The sequence below is a fragment of the Brachycentrus maculatus genome, unplaced genomic scaffold (assembly GCF_059751285.1).
Source record: "Brachycentrus maculatus isolate JH-2025_06_01 unplaced genomic scaffold, ASM5975128v1 h1tg000032l, whole genome shotgun sequence".
Lineage (NCBI taxonomy): Eukaryota > Metazoa > Arthropoda > Insecta > Trichoptera > Brachycentridae > Brachycentrus > Brachycentrus maculatus.
The window spans coordinates 448985-462654 of record NW_028280786.1 but is presented as its reverse complement, the minus strand read 5'-3'; the positions used below and the strand labels follow the sequence as shown (position 1 = coordinate 462654).

The 13670-nt window shown below is 32.7% G+C and overlaps 1 protein-coding gene across 1 annotated transcript; it reads right to left on the bottom strand.

The window, feature by feature from the left end:
* Positions 1 to 2823: 2823 nt before the first annotated feature.
* On the bottom strand, positions 2824 to 11728 carry LOC148312780 (facilitated trehalose transporter Tret1-like). Its single transcript, XM_088273356.1, has 7 exons — positions 11458 to 11728; positions 8939 to 9128; positions 7970 to 8105; positions 5691 to 5899; positions 4193 to 4468; positions 2885 to 3307; positions 2824 to 2829 (listed from the first exon to the last, which is right to left on the bottom strand). The coding sequence occupies exons 1-7, from the start codon at positions 11481 to 11483 to the stop codon at positions 2824 to 2826; spliced, it is 1266 nt and encodes a 421-aa protein (XP_088129482.1). The 5' UTR covers positions 11484 to 11728.
* Between the last annotated feature and the right edge of the window lie 1942 nt (positions 11729 to 13670).

Sequence of the window (13670 nt, the reverse complement as noted above, 5' to 3'; positions counted from 1 at the left end):
AAATCAAGCTATCTTTGTTTTTAAATTAATTATACAGCATCAATTTAATATTTTTCCTTTCTCCGATTGAAAAATACAGATTGTAAATATGTGTAGTGTCTACTTATTTTCGGAAATATATTATTTTTACAATCTAATCTGGCATTTTTTCTGTGCTGGTGCAATGTGATTAATCAAGTTACTTTGCTTAGCAAAGAATTCCTCCTTGCAAAGCAAATATATAATAATTTAAATAACTACAAATTTAAAATATTCAAACTAAACATAAACATAAACATAGAAAACAAAACTTTTGTGATTTAATGAAGTTCATTATAATTTTGACAAAATCAACAAAATCCATATACTTAGCTATTAATAAATAAATCAAAGAATAAATTTTTGTTTATTAATAAATAATAATAATAATAATAAATTTTTATTCCAGTTTGACTAAGTGGTGGGTGCAATATTTAGTCAGCCATATATGTTTTACACCATTTTTTTATAAAATGAAATTAAAAATTACAATAATTAACAAATTAAAAATTAAAAAATAAAGAAAAGAATGGCGAAAGAAAAAATTAATAAGGTTTTTTTTGGGAGATATGTAGTAGCCCCCATTTGTGCTCCACAAGCCGCTTTATGATGAGGTAATAATAATATTATGAATTTTGCTAAATACCCTGTCAAAAACTTTTGAAAACTACAAACAAACAAAAATTAAATGTAAGTTAACATCATTATATACGAGTACTATATAAAATAAATACAGTGAAACCTCTATCTATCGTTTTTAAAGGGACCTATTGAAATAAACTATGAATGCGGGAAAACAATGAATGCGGGATAAAGAAGTCAATACACAAGGACATACAATCGAGTAAAGATACCGTCCTCCCAATCTGCATAACCATTAGGAGGTGAAAATTTTAAGATAATATATTTTAAGTTTTAGATGTTAATAAATGTATTTATTAAAAAAAATACAAAGTTTAACAGAACCCAAAGATCTTCAGACCTCTTCTGCTGTATCCATCACAAAAGCTTTCGATAGTCTGTATCCCACATGTTGAAATATTGTAGTCGAATGTAACAAAATTGAGAAAATTGAAAAAAAAATAAAAAAAACAGACAAATTATATCAAATATGTAGCATAATTCAAACGATGAATGCGGTAAAATGGTGGATAAAAACGATAAATGCGATCTATTTTTGTATGAAATTAATTTGGGGTAGAAGAAATAAACGACACATCCGGGAAAACGATTATTCGAGGAAAGACAGATAGAGGTTTCACTGTTTATCACAATATATTATTTCAATATAAATCGGCAATACGTTATACAGCAAAGTATTACATTAAAAATGATGTCCCCAATGATTAATGTATGTTTGTAAGTATACAATTTCTTGGGGGAGAAGCGTCAACACTGTTTATAAAAATACGTATTTTGATTAAACAATGCAGTTACCTATGCACCATGAAGTACAGAAATGTGAACAAAAAAGATTAGTGATTGAAAGGAATATTTTCTCAATGTAACCTTTTTTTTAAATAACAAAATTGAAAACATTAAAAATTTTCATGACTTTGTGTCAAGTTCTTTATAGTTTTATGTATTAACTGACCTGTACACTAATGAAATCATGTTTGTTCATTAATAATGTACAAAATATTGCCAACTTAAATGTGCTTTCACAAAAATAAATTTAAAATATGGTAGGATTAATCAAAAGTGTTTACTAAATACTTATAATCAGTATATTGGTTATATTTTATATCTTACTAACATGTATCTATTCAGAGAATTCTAATATAGAACTTTCTTGAACAATCTATTGCCATCAATTTGTAATCACATTGTTATGTCATGTCATATTAAGGAACAATCCGTGTCCATTGTAGCAATAGAGAGAGAAATGATTGCTTCAATTATGTATTTAAGACTTCATGCAAAATGATTGCAGGCCAATAAAGTTAGGTACCTACTTTATACTACTTAAAATTATTTTTCTGCTGCCATCTAATGGTTTTAACTAGCTTTTTAAGCAACAAAATAATACTGTCATTAAATATTATATGTATTGATTATTAAATATATTCAAAAATAATCATAACTGTGCTTATGAGATTCTTATAATATTTTAAAAATAATTTTTAAGATTGTCACACTTTGAACAGTTAATACATATGTAATACAATACATGATCAAAGTATTGTTCTACTAGCTTTAGATATTTTTCTAGTAGCATAAATATATTTTTAGCATAAATATATTTTACTTCATTTTAAACTCACTGACTCACGTCACGAAAACGTATCGACGAAACCACAATAATTTGTGTTTCAAAAATATTTTAAGCTCATAAAAATATTGGTATTACACAGTAAAACATAATGAATGTTACAAATAAAATAAAATAAATTATTAAATTGTTATTTAAATCACATAAAATGAATCCAATAAACAATATTGGATAATAAACAGACATTCCTACCACAATTGTTGTCAATTCAACTAACTAAATTAATTTACCTAATTATATATTTGTACTATCAGAAATCATTATCTTACGATTCCTCCACAAAAAGTTAGATTTCTCAAAATACTGTTCAATTTGTATTAAGCTCTTATTCCTAGTTTCTGGTAACACTAAATACATAAAGACTGTACCCAATAATGAAGCGACCCCGAAAATCATAAATAGACCATGACTACCTATGGCATACTTCATTAATGGGTATAACTTTGTAAATGTGAATAAAACTATATTAAAAATCATAAATATGTATCCCCCACACATTCCTCTAATTTTGGCGGGAAGAAGTTCACCGACCATTAGACCTGGCAACATCATAAATCCTAGAGTATTAGAGGCTATGTATATTATAATACATACGGCTGTTACCCAAACATCCAAGGAGGTGGACTCCATACCTTGCCTGCACAACATAAATATACCTAACCCTAGGGATGTTATCCCGGAGCCCATCCCTGACATAATGCACATTGTCCTCCGGTTAACGTGATAAAGTAAAAAGCAGCCTAATAAACTAAACACTAATCTTATCACAGCTGTTAATATGGCGGCTACTAAACTGTCTATAGCATTTCCGGCTACATCGCGGATTATATCCACAGCATAGAATATAACAATGTACGTTCCGGAGAAGATTTGAAGCATGTTGAAGACGTTTATTATTATGAGTGGCTTCAAAACGGGAGGTCGGCTTATACTTTTGAAGAAACTGTCTTTGGTTCGCATCTGTTCGTCTCTTTCCCTCGCGCTGGCCGTCATGATTTGGTGAATCTCTTTTTTTGCCTGAAATGGAGCAAATCAAAAAATATAATAGATATTTGTGAATTTTCATTTACTCTAATACACAGGAGCTGTAAGGTTCTGGAAGCGAAAAAATCTTACGAGTTCAATTATGAATACTCTTTTAACACAATAACTTGAGTGTATCCAAATATTTGTTAACTAACGCCAGATTTTGCTCTAATTAGAAGATGTTAACACCGAATTTAAGTTCAAGTCCACATTTGAAAATATGCCCATAGTGATTCATTTGTCTTCTTTTTCTCTTTCAAAATTTTATTTGAATACAAATCGCTCACTCCTTTCAAGAACGTCATAAATCAAAAAACTTAATTTTTCAGGAGAACGTTTTTAAAGTTCAAACATAAAATACAATGTATTAAAAATAAATATCAAGCCACTCATTTAACTTTTTACTATGCAACAGATCTTTTTAGGTAAAACCTGAATATTTTTTCTCCATTTGAAAAATATTTAGTATATTTAAAAAAATAATTAAACAATACCTTTTCTTCAAAATGCAAAAATAACACTTTCTGCCCAGTAGGGGGTAAATATTAAGTTAAAAATATGCCGCTTTTGCTGGGATATAGTACATTTTCTGGGCATTACGAAAACACGCACAACTCAAAATTGTCGATTTTTGATTTATGACGTTCTTGAAAGGAGTGAGCGAAATGTCAAATTGTAATAATTTTATTTTAATGAGCTGACGATGGAATGATTTTCCGAAACCGGTAATCACGAATAAGTGTTTACAAAATTGGTATTACACAGAGTAAACAATGGATGATAGGAGAGGTAATCTTTCTGCTCCTTGCATTCCCGGCAACAAAAACAATATCAATCTCATCCGGAGCTCTATTCACCACTTATACACCGGGTTACTATCAGACTAACCATCAAGTCATCCCCCCTCAGCCACCGCACAGAGGAGTGCGCCTTCTGCAGCTTGCCGTGCCGAGCGAGCCAGTCGGGGGTCTCGGGGGCCCGGATGAGTAGGAGCAGCGCCACCACAGGGAGCACTATGCCCGAGGCGGCCACCCACCGCCAGGGCAGCTCGCCCAGACTGTATATCACCAGGATGCCGATGGAGTAGGACACAAAGGGGGCGCCCGACAGCAGGCCGCGTAAGCGCGGGTCTGAGATCTCTCCCAGATACACCTGGAATATCATTGTACATTTAATGTTTTGTCTGGCTACCTTGAAATTTTAAAGTAAACTGTTAAATAAGTTCTTTCTTCTTCTTCTTTATGAGCCCTCTGACCTCCACTGCTGGATATAGGCCTCTTCCCTTTCTTTCCATTTCCTCTGGTTGGTTGCTGCTTGCAACCAGTTTTTACCCCCCACAGCAACTATGTCATGGACCATCTCTTTAGGGGTCTACTGACACCTCTTTTGTTCTCCCAAAGTCTCCATCGTAGAATGTGGCGTCTGACCCAGAATGGGCGGCTACAAACAGAATCTATTCCCTATGTTAAGGTCGGCTGAAACCCAAAACTCACCGACCCGTCTGGCAAGCGTGGTGTTTAAATGCCAAACTCCTTCCAAATCAAATAATATGAGTTAAAGAAGTAGGGAGATTTTTTCCATTAAACTTTAATTACCACATGGTGTATCATGTTTCTTTGCTCAATGATCTTCTTTTTCTACTTGGTGTAGGCCTTGTGGCCTGTTTTTAAGAGGGTTTAGCCTCCTGCAATGTCGATTCCCAGCTGTCCATCTCTTTGGTGGTCTGCCCGGGAGTCGTCTTCCTTGGGGTTAGCCGTGCAATGCGATGTAGGGGAGTCTGAATGGTTCCATTCATACCATTGTCTTCTTCGTTACCTTCCCCACCTAATGACATCTTCAATCTCGCATATTTCTCTTATCCTGGTGTTCCTCATTCTATCTTGTAGGCTCTTGCTAGATATGCTCCTTAGAGTCTGCATTTCTGACACTCTTAGCTCTTTTTTTGTTACTAAAATTATGTTTAATTACACTAGGTGTTTATCACTATTCCTTAAAATCTTTTTGTTACTGCAGTGTCCGCTCTGCATTCGATCCCATATGTCATCATGGGTCGTCGCACACAAGTTTTTTTAAATATTTTAATTAGCTGATCTTCATGTCAGGGTTTCAATATGTGTTTATATATTAATTTATGTAAGAAATTAAATTAAATAAAATTTTTAAAAAAACATTACAATTAAAAACTATGAAAGACTAAAAAATGGATTGTTATCATTATTTTAGTGGCCATACAATTTGTTAAATTGGTGAGTATAATAATTGGTGAAAATCCAAAAAATTTACTTAGCAAAGCCTTTTTTATAAGTCGTTATTTAATTCGATCACCCATTTCAATACATATCAGTAACTGCCCTTTTTTAATATAATGATTTACCTGACAAGTGGCCGCCAGTGTGCCCACGGAGTATCCGCAGAGCACTCTGCCCACAAACAGCACGGCCAGAGAAGGGGCCGCCGCCAGCACCACCCATCCCAGTATGAGGGGAAGCACACACAGCTGCAGGGAGCGCAGCCTACCCACGCGCTCCATCAGCGGGCCCGCCAGCATGGAACCAATGGGGGTCGCAGCCGAGTGGATACTTGCTGGAAACAACAAAAGGATAAACTGATTAAGGATCAGGCCCGCTTAAGGAGTATATTCAGGTGGCTATTTTGTGGGAAAACACACAAGATGACTCGAACAAACTTCACCTGCAGAAAGAACCACTCTCTAATAAACTCGAGTAAAAATAAATACGGTATGTTGAAAGCAGGGAAAGAGACAAGAGGGGGGAAAAAATCTGACAAGAGTCTCCAATACTGCGAGCCCTGCAAAGTTAGCCTTTGTCCTGCTCAGGCTTCAAAATTTACAGCACCAAAGGACAATTTCAATGATACAACTTTTTTTATGTTTTAAGGTTTTTATTTAGGATATACACACATATCGCTCACTCCTTTCAAGAACGTCATAAATGAAAAAAAACTGATTTTTCAGGAGAATGTTTTTAAAGCTTAAAAATGTAACACAACGTTTTAAAAATAAATATCAAGCCACTAATTGCAATTAACTTTTTACTATGCAACAGATCTTTTTTAGGTTAAACCTGGAGGTTTTTTTCTCAATTTGAAAAATATTTAGTATATTTAAAAAAAAAAATTAAACAATACCTCTTCTTCAAAATGCAAAAACAATTTTTTCTACCCTGTAGCGGGTAAATATTAAGTTTAAAATTTGCCTTTTTTGCTGGGATATAGTACATTTTCTGAGCATTCCGAAAACATGCACAACTGAAAATTGAGGATTTTTGATTTATGACGTTCTTGAAAGTAGTGAGCGATATGTTCAGTAAGTAAAATTCTTTTTTAAAAAAGGTTATTTTGTTCATTTTTTATTATTTTTTAATAATTACTTAAGGGGTTTAGAACTCAATAACTGTATGCTGCACTTAATCTAATGCACTATTTAATAATCACTACTATCAAAATACCACTGCGCCATTTTTTTGAACTTCCAAGTCTGTTGACACCTCAACATATATGAAGAAGAATATGGAAGTATGGGTATTTGCGGGGCTTAGGACATGTCATAGGCTGGTTTAATCGCTTCACACTCGCGCGCTCACTGGTGAGCCCGAATTAGCTTTCAAGTCGCTCACCTGTGAGCGGTTTCACTTGGAGTTATGTCCGCGCTCAATCACATTTGATCTTCATACAAAAAAAAAAAATATTTAAAAATTATGAGTACGTAATTAAAATGCAATAAAAAAATAGATTCGTTTGGACCAATTTCTTTAAAAAAAATCGAGTGTGAAGTGGTTAAGTGATCACACATGTAACATTCACAATTTAACTTAACTTGTATATATAATATATCCTTTAATTGACATATTCTTCAATATGTGAGTTTTCGGCACCATCTATGGTTGAGTTGAGTACGTTTGTTTTAGCATTTAAAATAATTCTGGAAGAATCTGACTTTCATAAGGATCTCTACTAATTAAAAAAACTCAAGTCAACTATAGATGGTGCCGAAAATTCCCATGTCTATGAACATGTAAATTAATGATATTTAAGTTTTGAAATTTGATTAGATTGGTTGCCATGAGTTGAATGGTGAATGTTGCATGTTTATAAAGTGATCGCTTAAACCAGCCTATGACCGGCCGTAAACCTGCAAATGCCCAGACTTCTTTGTCTATGCTGAGATGTGAATATAAATAACTTCTCAGTGTATAAACCCAGATTTGTGAGTTGGACACACTCAAAATATTATCTTTACTATAATAGATGATATAAAAATTCTTAAGAAAAAAATTAAAGCCCATTATAATAAATCTTAAAAAAATATACAAAAAAATATACTATTTTATTTTTATTATATAACATTAAACCACGAGTGTAAGTCCCTCTCCAAGCACAAGAGCTCAGTCCCTTTTTTGGAGAGGCACAGCGAATCGAAATATGATTTTCCATATGTATAAATATTTCAAATATATTATGTTATACTAAAAAATGTAAATATATTAAATAAATATAAAAAATAAAAATAATATCTGTCATTATCTGTCATTATCATTGAGAAAAATTACAAAAAATATAAATTGTACATAAAGCATTGTATGGTGTCCAGTTGGTCAGGAAACAGAGGATTTTTCTCTTGAAAATGTAACATACCAATCCAGGATCCCATTTCCAAGTCAGCGTTCATGGTGGAATTTTCCAATAAAAGTTGTGGCAACAGAACTGCAGAGAATCCTATAGGCTGGCCGGCTCCCGCTGACAACACAAATACTGCTAAGGCCGCTATGCACTGAAAAATAAAAATAAACATAAAATATACAATTATCTAAATACAAAAAAAAATTATACTTAAATAGGTGCATATGACCCATGGCATTGTTAATTTATTTCATCTGTGTTATAACCATATTAACACATTTCAGACTGGTATTTTTTACACCTGCGGACCGCTGGCGTATTGAATTTGACGCGATTCCTTCAAATTTGATAATTTTGAAATTATAGTTAAGATATCATTTTTCTACATCTCATCAAAGATGAAGAAGAATATGGAAGTCTGGGCATTTACGGGGCTGACGACCGTCATAGGCTGGTTTAAGTGATCACTTTACACACGTGTACCATTCACTAATTCTACCCATTATTGACAACCACACTACTCAAATTCTTAAAAGCTCTATATATATGAACCAATTTTGAAACATTGTTCTTGAATCACTAGAACTTCACATGCTATGAAAATAACTCCTGTAATTGGAGATAATCCAGATTTTGTGAACAAGTATTTGGGCACATTCAAAATGTTGTGAATATAGTTAAGACCTTAATAAAGATTGGCATATAATATTCATATAAAAACATTGAATACTTCCTTCTATTTTGCGTTTGAATTGAGGCCAGCGCTGAAGGTAAAAATACCCTTCCCGTCCTAAGCATCAATCGACCTAATGTTTGGTTTTTAAGGTAAGTATGTCATAAATTTGTTGGCAAACAAAGTGTTAAGTAATAACTTTCATACACTTATTTTAAATGGTATTGTATTGAGTGTAATCATACAGATTACACTCAATATTAAACTCAAATTGAATATTAAGAATATAATTTTGTGTGTTTCTCACTGACCTGATTGATAATACCTCTTCTGGTGGAGTAAGGTTTCCCTTGATGACCCGGTAATGAGCCAACAGATCCGAGGTCCTTGATGAAATCCCTGAGGGACTCCTTCCGAGGTTTCTTTTGCGGCTTTTGATTATCCATGTTTGATACTATCTGCGGTGATTTCTGAATTCCCGTAAGCATGGCTGCAGCCTCACTGCAAGAACAAAAATCAATCAAAAGAAATATCTTGAAAGCTAAAAGTATAATACATCAGTTTTATATGTTATTTCGGTATTCACTTTGTGGTAAGACACAATTAAATTGTATAATTTTTATTTTTTTATTGCTCAAGTGGTTCTTCTTACAAATAAGTGTTTTTAATTACAATTTGTGTCGGGTTATGGTCCCGTGGTTTAGTGTCGCGGACTTTTGTGTCAAAGTTTCTGGGTTTGAACCCGCTCTACCACAATTTGATACCTATTTTTAATAATGAGCCGCTTAAGCTCACAAAAACAATATGAAATTGAAGTAATAAAAACACAAATATTTTTCTTATATGTATATTTAAAAAAAAATATTGGATTTCTAAATGTTCAAATCTGTGGCTTCATAAACTAGTCGTTAAAAATAAATACAACTCAAGTGGTGAAAAACAATGTTTTAAATAAGCAAAACTAAATATTAGTATTTTTATAAATAATAAAAACACAAATGTTCATCTTTTAATTAAAAATATAATAATAATTATATTTAAAAAAATTCTATGTTCATCTACAAATCAATGCACCTAAATATATTGTTAAAAATTTTATATATCCTTTCACTCTTCTCAGGAGAAAACACTTTCGTTCCTCGACATAATACATCATTCTTCAGTAACTACTTTTTTTGTGGTTAAAGTGGTCAGACTATGGAAGAATTACTTCTATGTGAAAAATTCACCATCTCTGATAACCTTCAAGTATCGCCTAAAACATCCCTTTCTTGGTTTCCTTCTACCTTTCTCCTCAACTCCTTACCTGATACCATTTACTTGTTTTCCTTGATTTTACAGTTAAATAAGTATTACAATATGGTAATTATTTGATCATTCATACTGTAACTCAATACATTATGTTCTTTATTGTACTTATGTACAAGCAGTCTATAATTATGTGCAATCTGCCCACTAATTTGCTAACTGCTCTATAAGGTAAAACATTACCTGTATTATTAGTCTATTTTTGACTGGTTGGAAGATATTGCTTCGCTATAGAAAATATCAGCCCACCAATGTAATTCATTATGTAAGCTAAATTAATAATAAAGCAATAGTTAAACTGCTCAACATTTCAAGTAGAACATATTATTAAAAGAGGAAGGATTACAAAAATATGAAATAATTATATCTTTAAAATTTTTACTTCAATGTTTATATAAAATATCACCCTGGAATTGTACCTAAACCGCACATTTTATTCAACCGCGTTAACATGGCGTCGATCTAATACAGTGCCCCAAGACCCATTGAATAGGGATAGTGATTAGAAGAAAATATTGCTTAGTGCGAAAAATCCCTAATTTATTTTTATAAATTTAATTTATTGTACGGTGAATCAAGGAAAGAAAAATCTATAAAAATAAAATAAAAACATAAAAATATATACGGATATTAATGTTAAATATAGGTACCTACATATGATGCTTTATACATGTATTAAATTATATACTATCAACCATAGGAGTATGATGAAATTGATAAAATAATGAAGAAACAAATTTATTTGTAGATAAATAAGATAATAAATAACACGGTGTTAAAAAATGTTTATGACGTTCAAAGTCATTTTATAAATGTATGATTTTTTAATGAAATCTTTATCAATGTCTAATGTGTGTTTTTTTAAATTATATTATCATGATTAAATTGATTATTCAGTTTTTTTTTTTAAATACGTTTATATAAACTTTTAGTGATAGAATATTAAAGTTAGGTTTGTTTTAATCTTTTGTTACGAATCTCTAGACAGATTTGTATCGAATGATTTACATTTCATATCACATTGCTCACTCCTTTCAACAACGTCATATATCAAAAATCGTCAATTTTCAGTTGTGCATGTTTTCGGAATGCCCAGAAAATGTACTATACCCCAGCAACAGCGGCATATTTTTAACTTAATATTTACCTGCTACAGGGCAGAAGGTGTTGTTTTTGCATTTTGAAGAAAAGGTATTGTTTACTTATTTTTTAAAAATACTAAATATTTTTCAAATGGAGAAAAAACATTCATGTTTTACCCAAAAAGATCTGTTGCACAGTAAAAATTTCAAAAAGTGGCTTGATATTTATTTTTAATACATTGGATTATATTTTTAAACTTTAAAAACGATCTCCTGAAAAATCAAGTTTTTTGATATGTGACGTTGTTGAAAGGAGTGAGCGACATGTAATCTTGCGTGATTCCGATTAGAATCAAATTATTACCAATCTGTGAAAGCCATTGTTTTTTTTTTTAACAATAGTAACCAGGTTACTTGTATTGTAATACTTTTGTACTTACGCCGGCGAGTCCACGTCTTGTGTCATGATTACAGTTGTTTTAAATTAAACAATTAAAAACGCACACTTTTGACACCTAACACATTTTAAGAGAAATCACTGGTCACTAAATTAGAAACGCGAAAGAAAAACATGTTTAGTTACGCGTTACCCGCCGTTTTTTTTTATTTATTTGAACTTTTTTCCGCGTTTGATTGCCAAATTCGCGGCTGTTTTGTGCGGATGGAAAGTGTGTGACAGATAATGTGATTATCGTGTCAACCACCGCCTACTCCGGCATAACACCGAAGACTGAAATAATAAATGAATGGCTGCGTGCAACATGTTGAAGTAATACAGCAAGTTTTAAAAAACACAGGGTCAAATCGATTTACGTAAATAGAAAATAATGTAGTACTTAGTATCAGTATACACATACAAAAGGTTTACGTATCTGCATCGCGAACAATAATAATGATATGACTGACTAACTAACTAACTAAACATCACGCCGTTTCCCCGCAGGGGTAGGCAGAGAGAATAGAGCGCCACACCACTCTGTCCTTGCAAACATTCTCTTCCACGTTCATGCATCTCCTCATACATACCCGCCGATTGTTACGACTCCTAACCTGACCACTTTCTTGAAAGTACTTGTATTTGGCATACCTGATCGTGCCATGTTTTTCTCGGTCTTCCTCTGCTTCTTTTCCCACTAACATTCGCCTCATAAATTTGTTTTACCGTTCTTTCCTCACTCATTCGTTCTACATGTCCAAACCATCTCAACACACCTTTCTTAATTTTATCGATAATGCTTATCTCAGCTTTGCATTCCTTCCTTATTTCACTATTCGCACATCTAGTATACATCGTTTTGTCGCACATTCTTCTGAGAGATCGCATTTCGACTGCATTCAGTCTACTTTCATCCTTCTTTTGCCAACTCCATGTTTCACTTCCATACATTACAGTTGGAACCAGGACTCCGTTGTGCACTGCCAGTTTAGCTTCCGCTGATATGTTTTTATTTGCTATAACTGAGTTATAATGATATGGGTATTTGCTTATATTGTCCACCTCCATAGCGAGTGGTTAGAGCGTTTGGCTGCCGTATTGTGGATCCCGGGCTCAATTCCCAGGGGTTCAAATAAACGTAAGTGATTTTCTAATATTTATTCAATATTACACTGGACTGGGGCTGATCACTTTTCCTTTATGCGTTAACGATCAAGATAACACTGCGTTTATATGATGCAGTGCCCAATGCACCATCGGGTGCAGATGAGGGTTTGAATGAAAAAATTTATAAACTTATGTTGTTTACCTCCATAGCGTAGTTAGAGCGTTTGGCTACCGTGTTGTGGGTCCCGAGCTCGATATCCAGAGGGGTCAAAATAAATATTGTTTCCTCTAATATTTAGCCCTAGACCACTGGATTTGTTTCAATGTACCTTCTTGATACGGGACAATCGTAAAATGTACGACGATCACATTTTACCAAAAACATTTAAATACTAAGTGCAACATGTATTTTGATATTTTTATATAAAATACGAACGTCAAATACCGGTAAAAAATTAAGATACACGCAAGTTGTCACTATATTCTTTATTATTTATTTAAATTCTCGGATCAAATATCCGTCGTAAATTGTAGAAATGTAATCTAGAGTTATAAGGGCGGCACTGATCACCATCTCTTCATATCAGTGCCCTATGCACCATTGTATGCGGATGTGTTACTGTTCTTTTAGTCTGGAATAAATAATTAAAGTGTTTGTACTATGAATAAATAAACAAATAATAAACGCTTTGCAGGCGAATGTTATACATAGTAGATACATGCTACTCGTAAAAATCATTGAAATTGACGTTAATTATGTGGAGATACATACGTTTTGCATTACTACCAGCGAGATTATTAAATTATCAACGGTTACTGAGTACAGTTGGAACTACGATGCAAATAAATTCAATACTGACTCATTAATGAATTCAGTTGCTTTAAAACTTTTTTTTAGATAATTAAAATAAAATGTAATCTAGGGGGAAAAATCCATGAAATCTTTAAAAGCATAAAAAAATCATGTTTTAATATGCTGAGACTAGCTTAATTAATATACGAGTAACTGTGTGTATACACATAATCAGGAACGTGCATTTTAATAGGCAGAAAAGCAGTGCCTATCCTAACTTACCAGCGTGACATAAAAACGCAACGAGTACCTACCCT

Coding starts and splice junctions, on each gene's coding strand:
- LOC148312780 (XM_088273356.1), bottom strand. CDS start 11,483: ATGACACAAGACGTGGACTCGCCGGC. Junction 9,129..11,457: donor CAAGACGTGGACTCGCCGGC/GTAAGTACAAAA, acceptor TTGTTCTTGCAG/TGAGGCTGCAGCCATGCTTA. Junction 5,900..7,969: donor GGAAATGGGATCCTGGATTG/GTATGTTACATT, acceptor TGTTGTTTCCAG/CAAGTATCCACTCGGCTGCG.